The sequence below is a fragment of the Gopherus flavomarginatus genome, chromosome 10 (assembly GCF_025201925.1).
Source record: "Gopherus flavomarginatus isolate rGopFla2 chromosome 10, rGopFla2.mat.asm, whole genome shotgun sequence".
NCBI lineage: Eukaryota > Metazoa > Chordata > Testudines > Testudinidae > Gopherus > Gopherus flavomarginatus.
Window position 1 is genome coordinate 18716930 of NC_066626.1, and position 15922 is coordinate 18732851.

General features: G+C 43.1%; 1 protein-coding gene across 1 annotated transcript in view; it reads right to left on the reverse strand.

Moving 5' to 3' along the window:
- Positions 1 to 14531, reverse strand: part of CCNYL1 (cyclin Y like 1) — a 53052-nt gene extending 38521 nt beyond the window's left edge. The window contains exon 1 of the mRNA XM_050916196.1: positions 14275 to 14531. Within this exon, the coding sequence (XP_050772153.1) occupies positions 14275 to 14491 (217 nt within the window). The 5' untranslated portion in view covers positions 14492 to 14531. The remainder of the gene's footprint in view (positions 1 to 14274) is intronic.
- Positions 14532 to 15922: the final 1391 nt, after the last annotated feature.

Below are 15922 nucleotides of genomic sequence, written 5' to 3' on the forward strand. Positions count from 1 at the left end.
ACTTAAAATGCCCCATACACTTTCCCCAGAAAAAGTGAAGGGAGATTAAACTGTTTACACTCTTAATCCTGACACTATCCCCACACTAAAATGCTGATTAAATAATTAGTAGGCAAAATAATACATCTTACAATAAATGTGACAACTCTTCATGCATCTCTTGGATTCTCCTCAGGCACATACACACAAGCCTTCTGTGCTACACACCATCTACCCATAATATATCTGTTCCTCACGTGTCATGGTAAGAGCTGGTCTGCACTGAAAAGTTAAAGCAGCAAAGAATCCTGTGGCACCTTATAGACTAAGAGATGTTTTGTAGCATGAGCTTTTGTGGGTGAATATCCACTTCATCAGATGTATTCACCCACGAAAGCTCATGCTCCAAAACATCTGTTAGTCTATAAGGTGCCACAGGATTCTTTGCTGCTTTTATAGATCCAGACTAACACGGCTACCTCTCTGATACTGAAAAGTTAGGTCAACCCAGCTATGTCGCTTAGGGGTGTGAAAAACCCACATCCCTGAGTAATGTAGCTAAACTGACGTTCTTCCTGTACCTATTGGGTTCCGGGAACTAGGCAGGCAGGACTTTTCCTGTAGCAGGGTGGTTACCCGCTCCTGCCCTGAGGGGTTTAAAAAGCAGCCTGTGCAGGCTTGAAAGCTGCAGCTCTAAAAGCTGAGCTGATTGGGGAAGTGGCAGCAGCTGGGCCACACCCTAATCAGACCACAGCTGGCCTGTATAAAAAGGCCAGGAGCAAGTAGTCTCCCTCTGCTTGTAGAGAGAAAAAGGGCCTGGCTGCAGAGAGCTAGACACAGGGTACCTGAGTGGAGCAGGGCTGGGGAAAGGCAGAGGAGCTGGGGAGCTCCTGCCTGGAAAGCCCCAGGCCAAGAGGTACTGGGAGTTGCAGGGGGCAGCAAGTCCAAACCCCTTTGCCTATGATGAGTGGCTGATACTGCAGTCTGCCCCAGTGAACAGGGGCTAGATGGAGACTGGGCAGTAGCCAAAACTGAGGCAAGGTGGGGATAGTGGGTTGGGGGTTCCCCAGGGAGGGGCGACTCAGATTGGTGGGGTACTGCTATGGGGCAGCACCCCAGTTAAAAGGGCACCGGAGTCCGGGGAAGGACACAGGGGCCAAGACGACAGGCGGATCACCAGCCTGCAGAGGGTGGTCCTGGCTGGAAGTGAGCTAATTCACCCAAGGACAACCAGAAGGAGGCGCCGCAGGGGCGAGTCCGCACATCTACACTTCCATTGACCTAGCTATTGCCTCTCAGGGAGGTGGATTAACTACAGCACTGGGAGAACCCCTCCTATTACTGTAGTGAGGGTCTACACTGAAATGCTACAGCACTGGGCTGCTGTAGCATTTAAAGCGTAGATAAAGCTTAAGTCAAGTTACTGGTTAGGTGAACATACTCCTCTCAGTCCTTTCATTCAAGATTCCCCAATGGCACATTACATTGGTTTCTAGCCCTGGGACATTTGCCAAATTTTTGGCTTAAACCATCACTGATCATGGCAAACAGTATTGTTTTGACATGAGTCTGGGATTGAACACAGCAAGTTCCAGAACAGTGTAATTCTGAACCTTACTATACAAATATGGTGCGTAAAGATCTATTCTAGCAATATGAAGGTTTGGGGATTTTTTTTTAATTCTTCCAGCCCTCCCACTTCAAACAGATCATAATCAAGAAAACTGATCCCTTTGATCAGTTTTTTTAAACTTAAAGCAAGAATTTCTTTGTACAGTTTTACTTACACACACACGCGCACGCACACACACACACACACACACACACACACACACGCGCACGCACACACACGCGCACGCACACACACGCGCACGCACACAGTGTACGTTTCGTGCTCATGGTGCCCATGAAAAAGCTTCTTCATAGTCCTGAACCATCGGCTGTAACAATTTGGCAGGATCACCTCAAAAAGAGGGAGTGGCTTACTCTCTCCACCCATTAATTCCTTTGTTTCTATACTCAGGATTGTCAACAAGAGTATTAATTTTAATACTTAATAATAATATTTTGAGGATTTATGTAACATGGACACCTGCCCACTAGGAAATGGACTAAGAGCAACATATTTTATATATGACTGGATAGCTAAGCTGGTTGCTACTTTGACTGCCAGCCATTACCAATCTGGACAGGAAAAAAGCAGCAACCCAGAAGTGGAAGTGCTCTGTATCTCATTACTAGATGCCAGTCATCTCCTCTATCATGCACGTTACATTTCATCATTAGCTAAGCAGACTGTATAGCATATCATAATTCAAACCAATGTTTATAAGGCATTGCAATACAAAGGCTGTGGGACAAGTATCATGGTTTGAAAGCATAAAGGCGATGACTGAATAGACATCTCAATCTGTCATAATGGGACGATATCTCAGTGAAAAATTGGATGAAAAAAGTTTTAAGAGCAAAGAGTAATGCTGCTTTTTTTTTTTTTCTTAAAGTCAGTCAAGTGAGATATACCCCCTATTGCTTCTTTCACATCTCTAAAGCTCCAGGGAAGTGATGTTTGTCTAACTGACAAGACACTCTATTGGGTTAAATTGACCCTGACCCCACCTCCATTATTTTGGCCTCCTCTTTCTTCTCTTCTGCCAATCCTTTCTTAGTATTAGATACTAGAAACCAAACTGAAAAGCTGAAAGTGCAACCAGAAATATAGATACAGCCCTTCTTGTTTCTAGTTACTCACACTAGTAAACCACTTTGAGACAACATAGTGTGCTGTCTCTGGGACAAAACCCCAGCAACACCTGATCAGGATTACATGTGTACCAGTGCTTCTCATCCCCTCAGCAGTGTGAAAGGCACCAGCAAGAACAGCAGAGCTGCATTCCTCCACAGCAGCTGAGAATGCAGGGGATGAAGAGATGCATTTAGTAGCTCACAACTCCAGAGTCCCTACCATCTGAGCAGCCATGGAAGATTGGCATCTATATGACTGCACTGTTCCTCCACAGCGCATGCAGGACAAAACTGGTCAGCTGTGGCAGTTTCACTTTTCCAGTACTTCCCTCTGTGTTGCTGGGCAAGTGCTATAAGCAGGAGCAACAGCAGAGGTGATGAACAAAGCAGAACACAGGAAGGACGTCAGAGCAGTGAGGAAGACAAGAAAGCAAGTGGAGTGCAGTGAGAAAAGCCATGGGAAAGGCTGGACCTGCTAGTAACACAGGGGATTCATGACCAAACCTAGTCCTTTACGCATGCAGCATCTCTGAGCCAGAAACCAGCACACTCAGCTTTGGAGACGATGTGCTTTTAAGTCATTGTCCGGCTACTACTCCAGGACAACTGAAAAATCATCAAGTTTGACAAGTGGCCTTGCAGAGGGAGGAAGTAAAAGGACTATCTTCTGAAAAAGCACAGAATTACAGGGAGGGGAAAAAGTGAACTTTAGTTTTATTGGCTACCAGTCCAGCAGAAGTCAAAACACAATCTCCCCATAACAATTTTTTTTCAATCAAGCCCACAATTTGAAGTAGAGTGGAGAAAGGAAAGCTCTCAGACAACTGTGAAGTCAAGTCACTGCAGCATACAATCACAGCCATAGTAACTACAACATTACTAGACATTTTGTCCTGAAATCAGAAGCAAAATACACAATTTAGCACACAAAAAAAACCCCTTTTCTTCTCATTCCTTTACTTCTCCTTAGAAAATGAAATTTATTCACAAAGTGCCTCAGCTTGTCAAATTATTAGACCACCTTGCTCGGATAAAGTGGCATGGAACTAAAGTAGGTTTCTGATCACGCTTCATTATTCTACAACACTTTCATCTATGAGCATCTTCCCCACAATGGCTGTAGTTTGAAATGCAGGCAAACAGTAATCTCTGCAAACACCGGTGCTGCTGTTCGATGCGCTGATGCTAATATGTATCTTCCCTCACACCCTCTAAAACCAGGAAAATCACATTACTGCTAGAAGGAACCATCCTTTACCAACTCACAACTAGAGATCTTATGTTCTTGCTACAACACTAGGCCAGCACCCACAGTTTTTACTTTTACTCAGCACCTCCATAATTAGCCTTTACATGCTAAGAATGCAGAGGTGCTTTACATTGCATTATCCTAGCTACATTCATGAGTTAGAATGTGGCTGACAGACTAGATGTCACTCTTATCTAAAAACAACCCCCGTAACAGTTTTATAGCAAGTGAACTCATTGCAGGAGAACACTAAAATATTGCATTTTCTATGGTAGCATTATCCTCATCCATTGCTTCATTGGACAGCAGTATTGCTCAAAGCACTAACATTGCGATATAGCACATACTTAAAGCATTTTAAGTCACAAAATCATTTCTTTTCTTTGTTCTGGGCTGGATTTCGTCCCCAGCCAAGCAGTCTGACACTTTGATTAACAGCTGTACTGCCCTTATTTCACTATCTACCAGAATAGGAAGGTCCACACTATTTAACACTCACAATAAGTTAAGACGACAGACTTATACATATGCCAATAACTTTCAGAAAGTACAAAGTTTATTTCCTAACACAGTTATGAATGAAGATAAAGTGGTGTATCATGATCCATTTCCTTCAAACCATTTTAGTGCATTTATGTTCAGAGTGACTAACTACTGTGGGGTTCAGTTTCCAAATCAGATGTGCTCCATTTACTTCTAACATGAAAGAGCAGCAAAGAATCCTGTGGCACCTTATAGACTAACAGACGTTTTGGAGCATGAGCTTTCGTGGGTGAATACCCACTTCCTCAGATGCATGTAATGGAAATATCCAGGGGCAGGTATATATATATGTGTGCGCAGTTGAGGTGTGAAAACCAAGAGAGGAGAAACTGGTTCTGTAATTGGCAAGCCATTCACAGTCTTTGTTCAATCCTGAGCTGATGGTGTCAAATTTGCAGATGAACTGAAGCTCAGCAGTTTCTCTTTGAAGTCTGGTCCTGAAGTTTTTTTGCTGCAGGATGGCCACCTTAAGGTCTGCTATAGTGTGGCCAGGGAGGTTGAAGTGCTCTCCTACAGGTTTTTGTATATTGCCATTCCTAATGTCTGATTTGTGTCCATTTATCCTTTTCCGTAGAGACTGTCCAGTTTGGCCGATGTACATAGCAGAGGGGCATTGCTGGCATATGATGGCGTATATTACATTGGTGGAAGAATCACAAGCCCTGCAAATTTAACACACAAACTGAAAATCCAGGTGAGCTCTTTGTCTTCCATGTGTCAGCACCAGTAATAAAGATGCTGCAAGGCAAGTTATGCTCTCAGTTATATTTATGCCACGGAGTCTTCAAATTAAACCCTTAGTGCTATTTTCAATGAATTTGCACAGGAACTTAGTAAACCATTCTGCAATCAATTCAGAGGAAACTGAATCCAACTCAACCTCCCATTGCCAGATTGACTCTGGGGGAGGATTACTGCATTTTAGCAACTAAAGTAAACTAACATGGCTCTGAATATAATAGGTCTGCTGAGTAAGAAAACTTTAAACCAAGATTGCGTGAGAGCAGGATCTTTAGAAACTCCTATCAGTTCATTCTCCACTGAAAGTCCAATCCTATTTTCAACATCAAAGAAATACACCATTGGTCACTGCTGAAGAAATGATAATCTCCAAGGACCAGGACTTCAGATGATAAATAAATACAAAGGGAAATTGCTTTTTGTATGACACAATGATTAAATAAATAAGGATATTGCAAAGTATTTGTATACTGTTCATGGATTGACACTGGATGTGGTATTAAAGGTTTTGCATTTTCAGAAGTCCCTGTGGTACTCAATCTCCTTCACAGCAAAACCAACGAAGTCCTAGTCAATTTAACTCTTAGCCCCCTGCTAAGAAACCTAAAACAAAAAATACATGCCCATTCCACCACATGCACTAATCAGGCCTTTCAGGGACTGAGAGAAATTGAACAGGAGTCCATCACCTGGAGCTGTGTGTGCAGTAGCAAAAGGATTTTGGGTGGGCAGAGTCAGAATGTGAAAGGGACCAAGAATTCCAGAGGGAAAAATAAAACCAATTACAAAATTTACAGAAGGAGAGAGAAACATCCTCAACATTTTGTATCTGGGGGAGCGAAGGAAAATGGAAACCCAGATGAAATAAGATGTGACAAATGGACTACATTTTAATACAGCAATTAGAAAATTTAATACAAACTCAATGTGCCATTTAGTTGGGTGGGTAAAAAAACAACTTAAAACTGTCTTTTTCCCTCCCTGTTTGCACTAACCTCTTGCATTTGCTCAGCATTTGGAATTCATTAGCACACGTTAAAATAGACCCTGGAATTTTTAGAAAGTTACAGATTTTTAAATTTACAACATTTTTGTACATTAAAGTATGGGTAGCCATATCTCAGGCTTCTCAGCCAAAACGGATCACTCCAGAGGTTAAAAAAAGGCATTTTCCTCACTGTCTCTTCATGTACACTTGGTCTGGTGTACTACAGGGAATGCTTTACAAGGAAGTCAGGTGTTAACTATTACCAGAAATGATGGACCAATAATCTGGCAAGTCAGACTCCATCTAGTCTCTATAGATAAAATTAAAATAATGCAGTGTATTAGGTACTAATTTGCATAGTAGGCCATCTGATTATAGGGAGGTTGTGGGGTTTTTTTAACTTCAGTTTAAACAGTGAAGTGAAAATGCAAAAATACCTTCCCTCTGTAAGAATTTTAAATGCTGAAAATATGATGCTCTGACTTTCATAAAAGTTACCAGAGAACTTTTCAAACTTCCTTTTAAAGGTCACTTCAGGCACCAATTCAAATTCTCTCTTCATAGCAGTTTTGGTTATTGGTAGCCTAACTTCTCAGCCTTTAACATTTTGTTCTGTAAGAGGTTTGATTAAAATGTAATTTTTAGTTTAAGATTATTTTTTTAATTTTGTAAGGGCTACTCAGTTTCAACAGCGTAAAGGGCTTACTCCGGTCGCAACTGATATTGAGCCAGTATTAGGTATAATGTTGCACAAACACAGTAAAAAAAGTTAAGAATTTCAACAATGGAAGGCAGTTTTCTGTACATCAGTATGTTTCATTAACTCAGAATTTTATTAAACTCAAATTGGGATTTTACCTAAAAATCCCAATTTGTATCAATCCACGTTTTTGATTTTATTAATTTTAGTATTCTTGCTTTACTGTGCTTGAATTTATGTTAAGAGTTCTCTGAGCACAGTCACCACCTTCTTTCTAATGTAGGTTTTCAGTTTATCTTCCTTATGGACACTGAAAATAGTGTGTTTTATTTCACTTTGTATATCTATTTCTATATAATTTTTTTCATATTCTCAGTTCCATTTGTATGGATAAGGAATAAAATGAAAAAAGTTACCTCAGAACCATAAAAAGAAATACAGTTTTAGTGAGAGTTCTAAGGCGAGTGATGTGTATCTGAGATCTCAGCTCCAATTTCACACTAAATGTTCTGCCCCACACTCCCAGCCCCACCTCCCTGTTCTTCCCAGCTACTAAAGGAAGTGCTGTTAAAGACCTGAAGTTAGCTCCCACACCCAGCAGCAAAAAGTCTCACGGTCCCCACCCACTTCCCATTAGCTAACTTTAGGCATGAATCCACTGTAGGCTCCAAGCAGGCTCGGAGATATCCATGAAGGCTCTTAGCCACCTTCCCCCTGCTGCTTCTGGGCACGAGACCTGAGCAGCGAAAACCAAGATAAAAGCCGCCTAAACAAGGCAAAAAAGGAAAGGGATTCACGGCAAGGGAGTCGGATGGGGGCAGACCTGAAATGCTATTTTAAAAGCTTCTCCTACTTTAAATTTTGACGTTTACTCCAGTGATTTTTCTCTTCTCACTCTTTTGCACTTTACAGTTGCCATCCGCATCTGTTCCCATTCCCCTCCCCCTTTCTGCAGCAGGGTCAATACTTTACAGTAACAACAAAAATCAAAAGTAGTAAGTCTTATTTAAGATGAGAGGAATTACAATACAATAGCAAACAGAGCTCTCAATATTTGGACAAAGTAGAGAGCTGAAATTTAATCCTGAATTTCCTTTATTTTGTAAGTTTCATCAAACCAAGCTACTGTTATACGCTCTTATTGTTGAATATTTTATCTAGCATTTCCAAAGTTACATGGAAAGCAATCCTTCTTGGAATTTTAATAGCCAAGAAAAGAGTTCCACATAGCAGCTCCACTGCCCTGTGGGATCATGCTATCATAAGTTAATAAAATAAGTTGCCTTTCCATATGAACTACACTTAGTTTCTCATGAACTGGAACTGTAGGTACAAGCCACAGACTGATAACCAGGGATTCTTATGGCATGGTAATGGAATTATTTGCAGAATTTAATGGAGGAAAAACGGAGAGGAGAACAAGAGAGATTCTTTGGTTACTAGTAGCATCTAAGCATGGAAGAAAAAGCGGGATACACAACACCGGTGTTTTGCTTCATGGTCAACTACCACATGGATACAGTACATTCATGGGGAAGACATTTTGATCCACCCCCTCATTTCCACCTATCCAATGGGAACTCAGGTAGTTGACACCTGATCAGGTGTCAACTACAACAGAACCTTAAAATTAAGAGCACCTTGGAAAGGTAGGTTATTCATAACTCTGACATGTTTATAACTCTGAACAAAACGTTATGGTGTTTTTTCAAAAGTTTACAACTGAACATTGACTTAATACAGTTTTGAAACTTAACATTTTTCTTCTGAACAGTAGCTTTCCCTTTTTTCCCCCCAGTAGTTTGTTTACGACAGTACTATATTGCTGCTGCTTGATTGTGTACTTCCAGGTCCAAATAAGGTGTGGTTGATTGGTCCGTTCGTAACTCTGAGGTTCCACTGTACCTACTACCAGGAAGATACATTTTAGGTAACGTAGGGAGTCAAGAATTGAGCAAACATGCTGCAGGTATGTGTGAAGATGTTATACCATTTGTAATTCTGGGAAAAATAGAAGACCACAAGAGTGAGAGATTAAAGAGATGAGCAAGAAGATCATAAGGATAAAACCCAGAATGCAAACAGGACAGCAAGCCTGAATAGCACAAACAGGACAAGACAAACAAAACAAAAACAGACTGTGATTGTGTCGAGCAAAGCATGTCTTCCACCAGCAACTTCATCTTTTACCTCAGCAGACAACTGAATGCACCACTTCACTACTGCTCTTCAAATACAACGAGCCACAAAATAAGACACAATATAAGCTTGTTAAGCCTTTGATGCGCAAGCAGTTTCCATCATGGGGAAAAGTTGACTCCTTGCATCAGTTTATTTTTGATTTAGCTTGCAAACAGTTTTACCAAGATCAAAAAGAGCAAAACACCCACACACTTCAGGCTATTTGACATGTTATTCTATAAAATGGAATAGTGCTTAAATATCTAAAATGAAGATCTGCGGATAGACTATAGTTCGTCAATGTATTATTGCACTGTATATTCATCACTGAATAGATAACTACGTAAAAACAGAAAGAAAGAAAGAGTCTTCACAGATTATGCCTTCCTCCAGGCTAGGCAACTGCTTCTGCACTCCTCTGGAGAGCCTTCATCTTTTGAATGGGACTGTCAGTATTAGAATAATTTATCTAACTAGTCAAAGGGGAAGAAAATAGGATGACATGTTTGTCAAAACAAGAACCAAGTACTGTGCTGTACTCCAGTAGTAAGGTTCTCATCCTAGACAGATAGTGAAGGGGAGAGTGAAGGGAAGAGAGAAGTGAAGCCTATGTTTTTCCATTCTTTTTTAGCCCTGATCTTTATCTTAACCGCAAGTGGTTATTTCACCCCACCTGGTGCTTCTCCTAATCTTGCCTGGCTCTCTTCCCCATTCCTGGTTATCCCAATTCTTAGTTCAACCCAGTGCTGGTTATGTCAGCTCTACCTCTCATTTCTCTTCCTCTTCTGATCAGCTTCCTCTCTTCCCCACATATATCCTCCAAAAGTACTGACTTGTTTGGAATTCAGATTTGATACATGTAGATTTCTCACATGGATTTGATTCATGTAATGCAAGTAGAGCTATTAACAAACCTTGCTTGGACAGTGCACCATACTATCCTCCCTAGGAGGACTTGATTCAATTGACCTCAGATCAGGACCGTAAACCATCAGCCTGCAATAAGTATAGGAACTTTTTAAATGACTAAATGTAATGAGTATTCATATTGAAGTCCAATGAGCTGTAGCATGTGTCATCAGTACAGTTAATAGATGCTAATCACAAACTGCTTACTGTAATTCAATCCTGAATATGGGATAGGTCAATTTGTGGTAACAAAAATATTAGGGATTTATTCAGCTGTACATATTCACTGAATATGTAACTCAAGTTACAATTGGAGTGAAGATGTTTCTTCGACAACAAAAATAGATCCTAACTGGTTTGGATTTATGCAGTGTAGTTTGAGCACTGTCTTTTTCTAAGCATCAAATCTTGGTTTATCCATCAAACCAACAATAGCTTAAAATGTGCTGTTAAGATACTATGCTGGTAAACTGGGGACCATTTCCAGTTTAAGATACAGGCACACATCAGCACCATACTCCACTGCAAACAGGTTAACAGTGCTAAGTCTCAGCTGTTAACTGTCAAGTTCTTCTTGTCACCGAAACATTCAATTTCAGCAAAACAAAGACGAGAGAGTTAAAATGTGAATTTAAAGTGTAATCCCTGCTTTATTGTCATCGTCCCCACTCAAAAGAGCACTTCAGAGAGAATTCTGTTCAAGCCAGAAATTGAGCAAGATGTCTATCATCACTTTCAGACACTAGTGTTACCTGTTACCTCTGTTTTTGGGGAACCAGGGTGCAGTATCCAACTTGTCTGACTCACGAAAGCACCCCCCTCTCACCTCTGCTTGAACCAAAGCCAATCAGAAGACTTACAAAAAGCAATGAAAAAAGGCAGTGGAAGACACATCTAAACCCCTCCAGACTAGGGTGACAAGGAAACTCCCCTAGCCTCATCTGCATCAAAGATGGGACAGGGAGGCATGCCTATTAACATACAGAATGGAGAACAGATTCCAAGGCAAGAACCGCACTGAACTATGGGACCAGAAAAGCAGGGAAGCAGTGCATGATGGGGGATCTCTGTTCCAGACGTTAACGAACCCACACTTGCACACCCCCTGCTCAGTAGTTATCAGACCAATTCTAGTAAAAAATCCTTTATTGGTATCCAAAATACTGATGCTGCCTAACTGCCCTGTGAGCTCCCTTGAAGGAACACTGCCCATAGCCAGGAATGATCAGCTCCTATTGTCTAGCCTGAACAAAACAACTTTGGTATACTCCCTTGAGCCATCAGTTTACCCAATGAACAAATCTAGTGTTCTCCCTTGAACCATTGTTCTTTCCCTACAAAAACTCCTACCCACGCTTAAGTAAGTACTCTGATGCCTGTATCCAACATCTGCATCAGTTCCACTGGGAGTTTATCTTCTCCTGACTGATCATGCTGGGGACTCTGCCTGTCTCCACACTCTGGACCCTCAGCTACCACCATCATCTGGGAATCCCGATGGATTCAAGCTTCATGGAGTGGTGAGAACTCAGCTCTCTCTCTAGATAGAGCCTTCTGACCCGAACTTGTGTGATCAGTTATAGTTTTCTAAACCTGACTTTTATAATATTAAAAGTAACAAATTTATTTATAACTGATTTCTTTGCTTGGCTCCCCTATGGTTATTACCTGGAAGTAAATAACTTTAATGGTTAAGCTGGTTGCTTCTCCAAGACATATAATAATATTAATAGAGACAGGAAACAGACAGTGATTTATTGTAATAAGGCCTAATTTACCAAAGGCAACATAAAAATGAATTAAGAGCAATGTTGTATGAATAACTATGCCTCTGAAAGTCTTATAACTTGTCTAATTTGTGCCTATCACAAATTCTAGAATTATGTCCAACCTCAAGATCAAAATTTCCACAACCTCAAAGCCAATCTGTGTTAAATAGCTACTATGTTATCCTTTGATTGTACAGTACTGTCATAAGTTTTCAAACCCAGAAAATTAAATGCGTCTCTTCTCCAAGGCCAATTCTGACATTGGGATGAACTCACAATTAAGCTTACCATAGCTATTCAGCATTGGATCAAAACTGAAGTGATTACATAGTTGAGAGATTCAGACAAACACGGCCCTTATTTCTGAGCAGCTTTATTTAGTTTAGGCATTTACCAGATAACTAGAATCTTTATTAGAGAATTCAAACCCACCCACTCCCACCCAAAGAGAATTAGGAGAGAAATAGTTCATAAATTCCGTAACAGTTTCTTGCAAGATTAGGATTTTCCTTTTCCTAAACTGTAAATGTGACTTTTTCCATTGTTGCATTACACAGCTGTCTCAGAGGAAATCTGGAAAGCTGGCTATTCTATTTAGTTTCATTTCTATAAAAACAGCTATGCCATATGGTCCTGGGTGCAGAACCATAGATGTTTAAACCTTCCATTTCTGAGTTCTCACACTCCTCTGCAGCCAGTTTCTAAATGACAGCCAAAAATGTGTCCCTAAAATTCAGGAACAAGAATGGAAGACCAATGTTAAATGTTACTGCAGGCATCCTACACACCAGATGGCAAACATGCTGTCTCTTTTGAACTGTGTGTATTTTGTAGAGTGGTGGTGCTTATCATGAAATGGGATGGCAAAGCTCTCTTATACAAGTCAGAAGTTAAAGATGTCAAGCAGACAGTCATGAAATGTGAAAGATTGAGTGTAATACCATTTGAACCGAAGTTCTCACACACAGAGCACCAGTAAGACATCAGGTGATGTCTAAACAATTCCCACCACAGCATGGCCCTGTCAGCTCTACTTAGGTGGTAGGTGCAGTTGAGAGATTTGAAACACTACAGAACAATTATGTTCACACCCAAGTTTGCTGTTCAGACTGCAGTGAAACATCTGGAATCCTTGAGCCAATGGGGAAGTAAGTGCAGAACCACAATGAGTCTACTGCTGTAATTTAGCTCCCTGTGGGGATGGTTTATAAATTGTCCTTGTCTCCGAGGGTGATGTCACATTACACACAATCTTTATAATTTATAATCCCCTTACCCTCCAATCCTCCTCATTCTTTCAGCTAAACGGAGACTGGGAATGCAGCAACTATTGTCAGCTCCACAAAAGTTATGACGTTAGTTAGGACTCCAAAGTTAAAGGGCTATCATCAATGTAAAACACACAGTTCCACCTGGAAGTGTTTTACTTACTGATATTACCATTGGCAGCTAAAATTTAAAGAAACACTCTACAGAGATTGATTGTCTACAGCCTGTTTCACCGTTTTGTCTGTTGAGTTGGTCTCTCCTGCTTGGATGGGGCTTCCACACAGTCTAGGAGGAAAATCTTGTGAAACCACAAAATTTGACAGTGAATTTCAGGTTAAACTGTAGAACCTACAGCAACTTTTAACTTTTTTTTTTTTAAAGACACTGACCAGATTGCAAGCAAATAACATCCCTTTAAGCTTGCCAGTAGTTTTCCATTCTAAGCCTTATTTCTGATCCTCCCCTAACTTCCTTACGAAAAGTTCTTTGACTTGATATTTCTGTTTAGTTTCAAGCCAAAAATAAATTGTTCTAGAAAATGAAGAAAACCCAGCAACCTATAAGAATTATAAAATTTACAAATACCCAATAAATCTTTGTTTCAGCTACATCGTGACCTACAGAAGGCCATCTAGGGAAGCAGTGCAACACTAAAGAAAATTAAGATGCGAATTACAGCACGGATCTTCAGAGCGCCTCGAGCAGTTAGGTGCCCAAATGAGAAGCTGATTCAGTCCTTATCCACCCAAGGAGCAGAAGAATGTATGCTGCATCTTGCCTCGCCAGCACATTCCCTGCAGCCAGCCCATCGACGGGGCAAGGGATGAGAGAGGTGGCTGGGCAGCATCCCCTGTACGGAGGTGGGTATCCATGGGGACCCATCCCAAAGAAATGGGGGGCGCCTCCAATAAGCGATAGATTCATCAGGCAGCAGCGTCACCCCCTCCCACCGCAGTGCTGGGGGCTCCCTCGGGAGTGGGGCCAAGCAGGGTCCATCACAGCGCAAGGGCCAGGCCGGTACCCGTGGGCTGCCACGCCACGCACACGGTGCCCCCATCAGCAAGGCGCAACCACATGTCACCTGAGGGTAGAGACCCCCTCGCTCTGCCCGGCCCCTCGCTACATTCCCCAGGTCCGGTCCGGTCCCCCCCTTCTGACCCTCCCCCCGCGGCGATCCACTGCCCCTCCCCCTCGGGCCGCTCACCATCCGGGAACTCCCGGTCGCTGATGTGCTGCAGGTGGGGGCCGCCCCCAGGATCCGAGTCCCCCGACTCGGCCTCCGCCGCGGCCGCCGCCGCTACCTGGTAAGCGTCCGCCCGGCGCTCGGTGCCCGGCGCGGCCCCGCCGCCGCCCCCCGCGCGGGCCCGGCCGAGCTTGGGGCTGGCGTCCGGGGACACGCAGCAGGTGACCGTGTTCCCCATGGGGCCCGGCCGGAGCCCCCGGCCCCGCTACGCGGCTCCCAGGCGGGGGCCGAGCCGGGCTACGGGCGGGCGCAGCGCCGCATCCCGCCACGCACCCGGCAGCTGCCTCAGCTACGGCTCATGGAGCGCGAGCGCCGCCACCGCCTTCCCAGGAGCCCCGGGGAACCGCCCCGCCCGTCACCTGATGCCGGGCAGCCAATCAGAGGGCAAGAACGGACTGGGGCCGCCGCGTCACGTGACCTGGGAAGCCCCTGCTCCTCCCTCTCCCATCCTTGCTCCTCCCCCTCCCCCACACACTCCTGCGGCGTGGGAAGGGCAGGGGCAGCTGCAGGCTACACTAGTCGCTTCCCGGGGTGGGGACGTTGCTGACCTGGCCCTGTCCCATCCCACACACCTTCACTGCGCAGGGGAAACTGAGCCGTGCTGCTAGCAGCTGCTGAGGCTAATAATCCCTGCAAGCTCCAGGGACAGGCCCTGCACTGAAGCTGGCGAGAATGGAGGTGAAAGATGCAGTAGAGGGGACCAACTCAGGCCGGTCCATATGGTTCCCTTATGGCCCACTGAGCCTGGGCACGTTTTACAAGTCATTTTTATGCGGATTAGAGCCTTAGTGTAGACGGGATCTGAGGTGACTTCACCCAAATGAGATCCATTTACATAGTCTAGCCTCAGCCAGACTTAAAAGCAGTTCAGCTCATCCACTTTGAATAGTTCCCTAGGGTCCACAGGTGCCTGTGTTGCACAGACACACCTTGTGCTGCTCTCCCCTTCTCCCCACAAGGTAGAAGTTTTCATAGTAGATAAGAAGAGGTCAAATCGAATATAGTGCACTCACAAAGGGGGTCAGGGGATAGAAACGTTTTGTCAGCCTGACTGTGGGTTGATCAAACTGCCAGTGCCCAGATGAGTGCTGAGAAAAATGTTGTAGCATACCACTCCCTATAAGGCACGCATTTTTTTTAATTTGTGTTACAGTAGCATGCAAAGGCCCCAATCAGGGAGTGGGGTTCCCTTTTGGGATGCAGGGTACATGCACAACCCAGAAAGATGGTCCTACTGAGTTTCAAATCTAAGTTCCTTTTATGGAAAAATCTATATGTCTAAAATGTGAGTTTTAAACATTTTTAGTGGCAATTCATATATTTATCCCTCAACCTCTAAAGCAGGAACCTTAAGTATCAGAAGTCCAACAGCATAGGGTTCAGAAGAAGAGGGCTCTAAATTCATCTAAAGTCACAATTTTGACATTGTAAGATAAGGTCTCCCAAGCTGCTTGGGCTAGAAACAAGTGCTGTATCACAGTAGGGAAACAGGATTCCCATGAGAAAATCCACATGCCTAATGGGGTTGGTTTGAGAGATAAGGAACCATAAATCCATCACCAGTTCAGGACTGAATATTTCCCACCCTACTTTTAAACCAGTGTGGTTT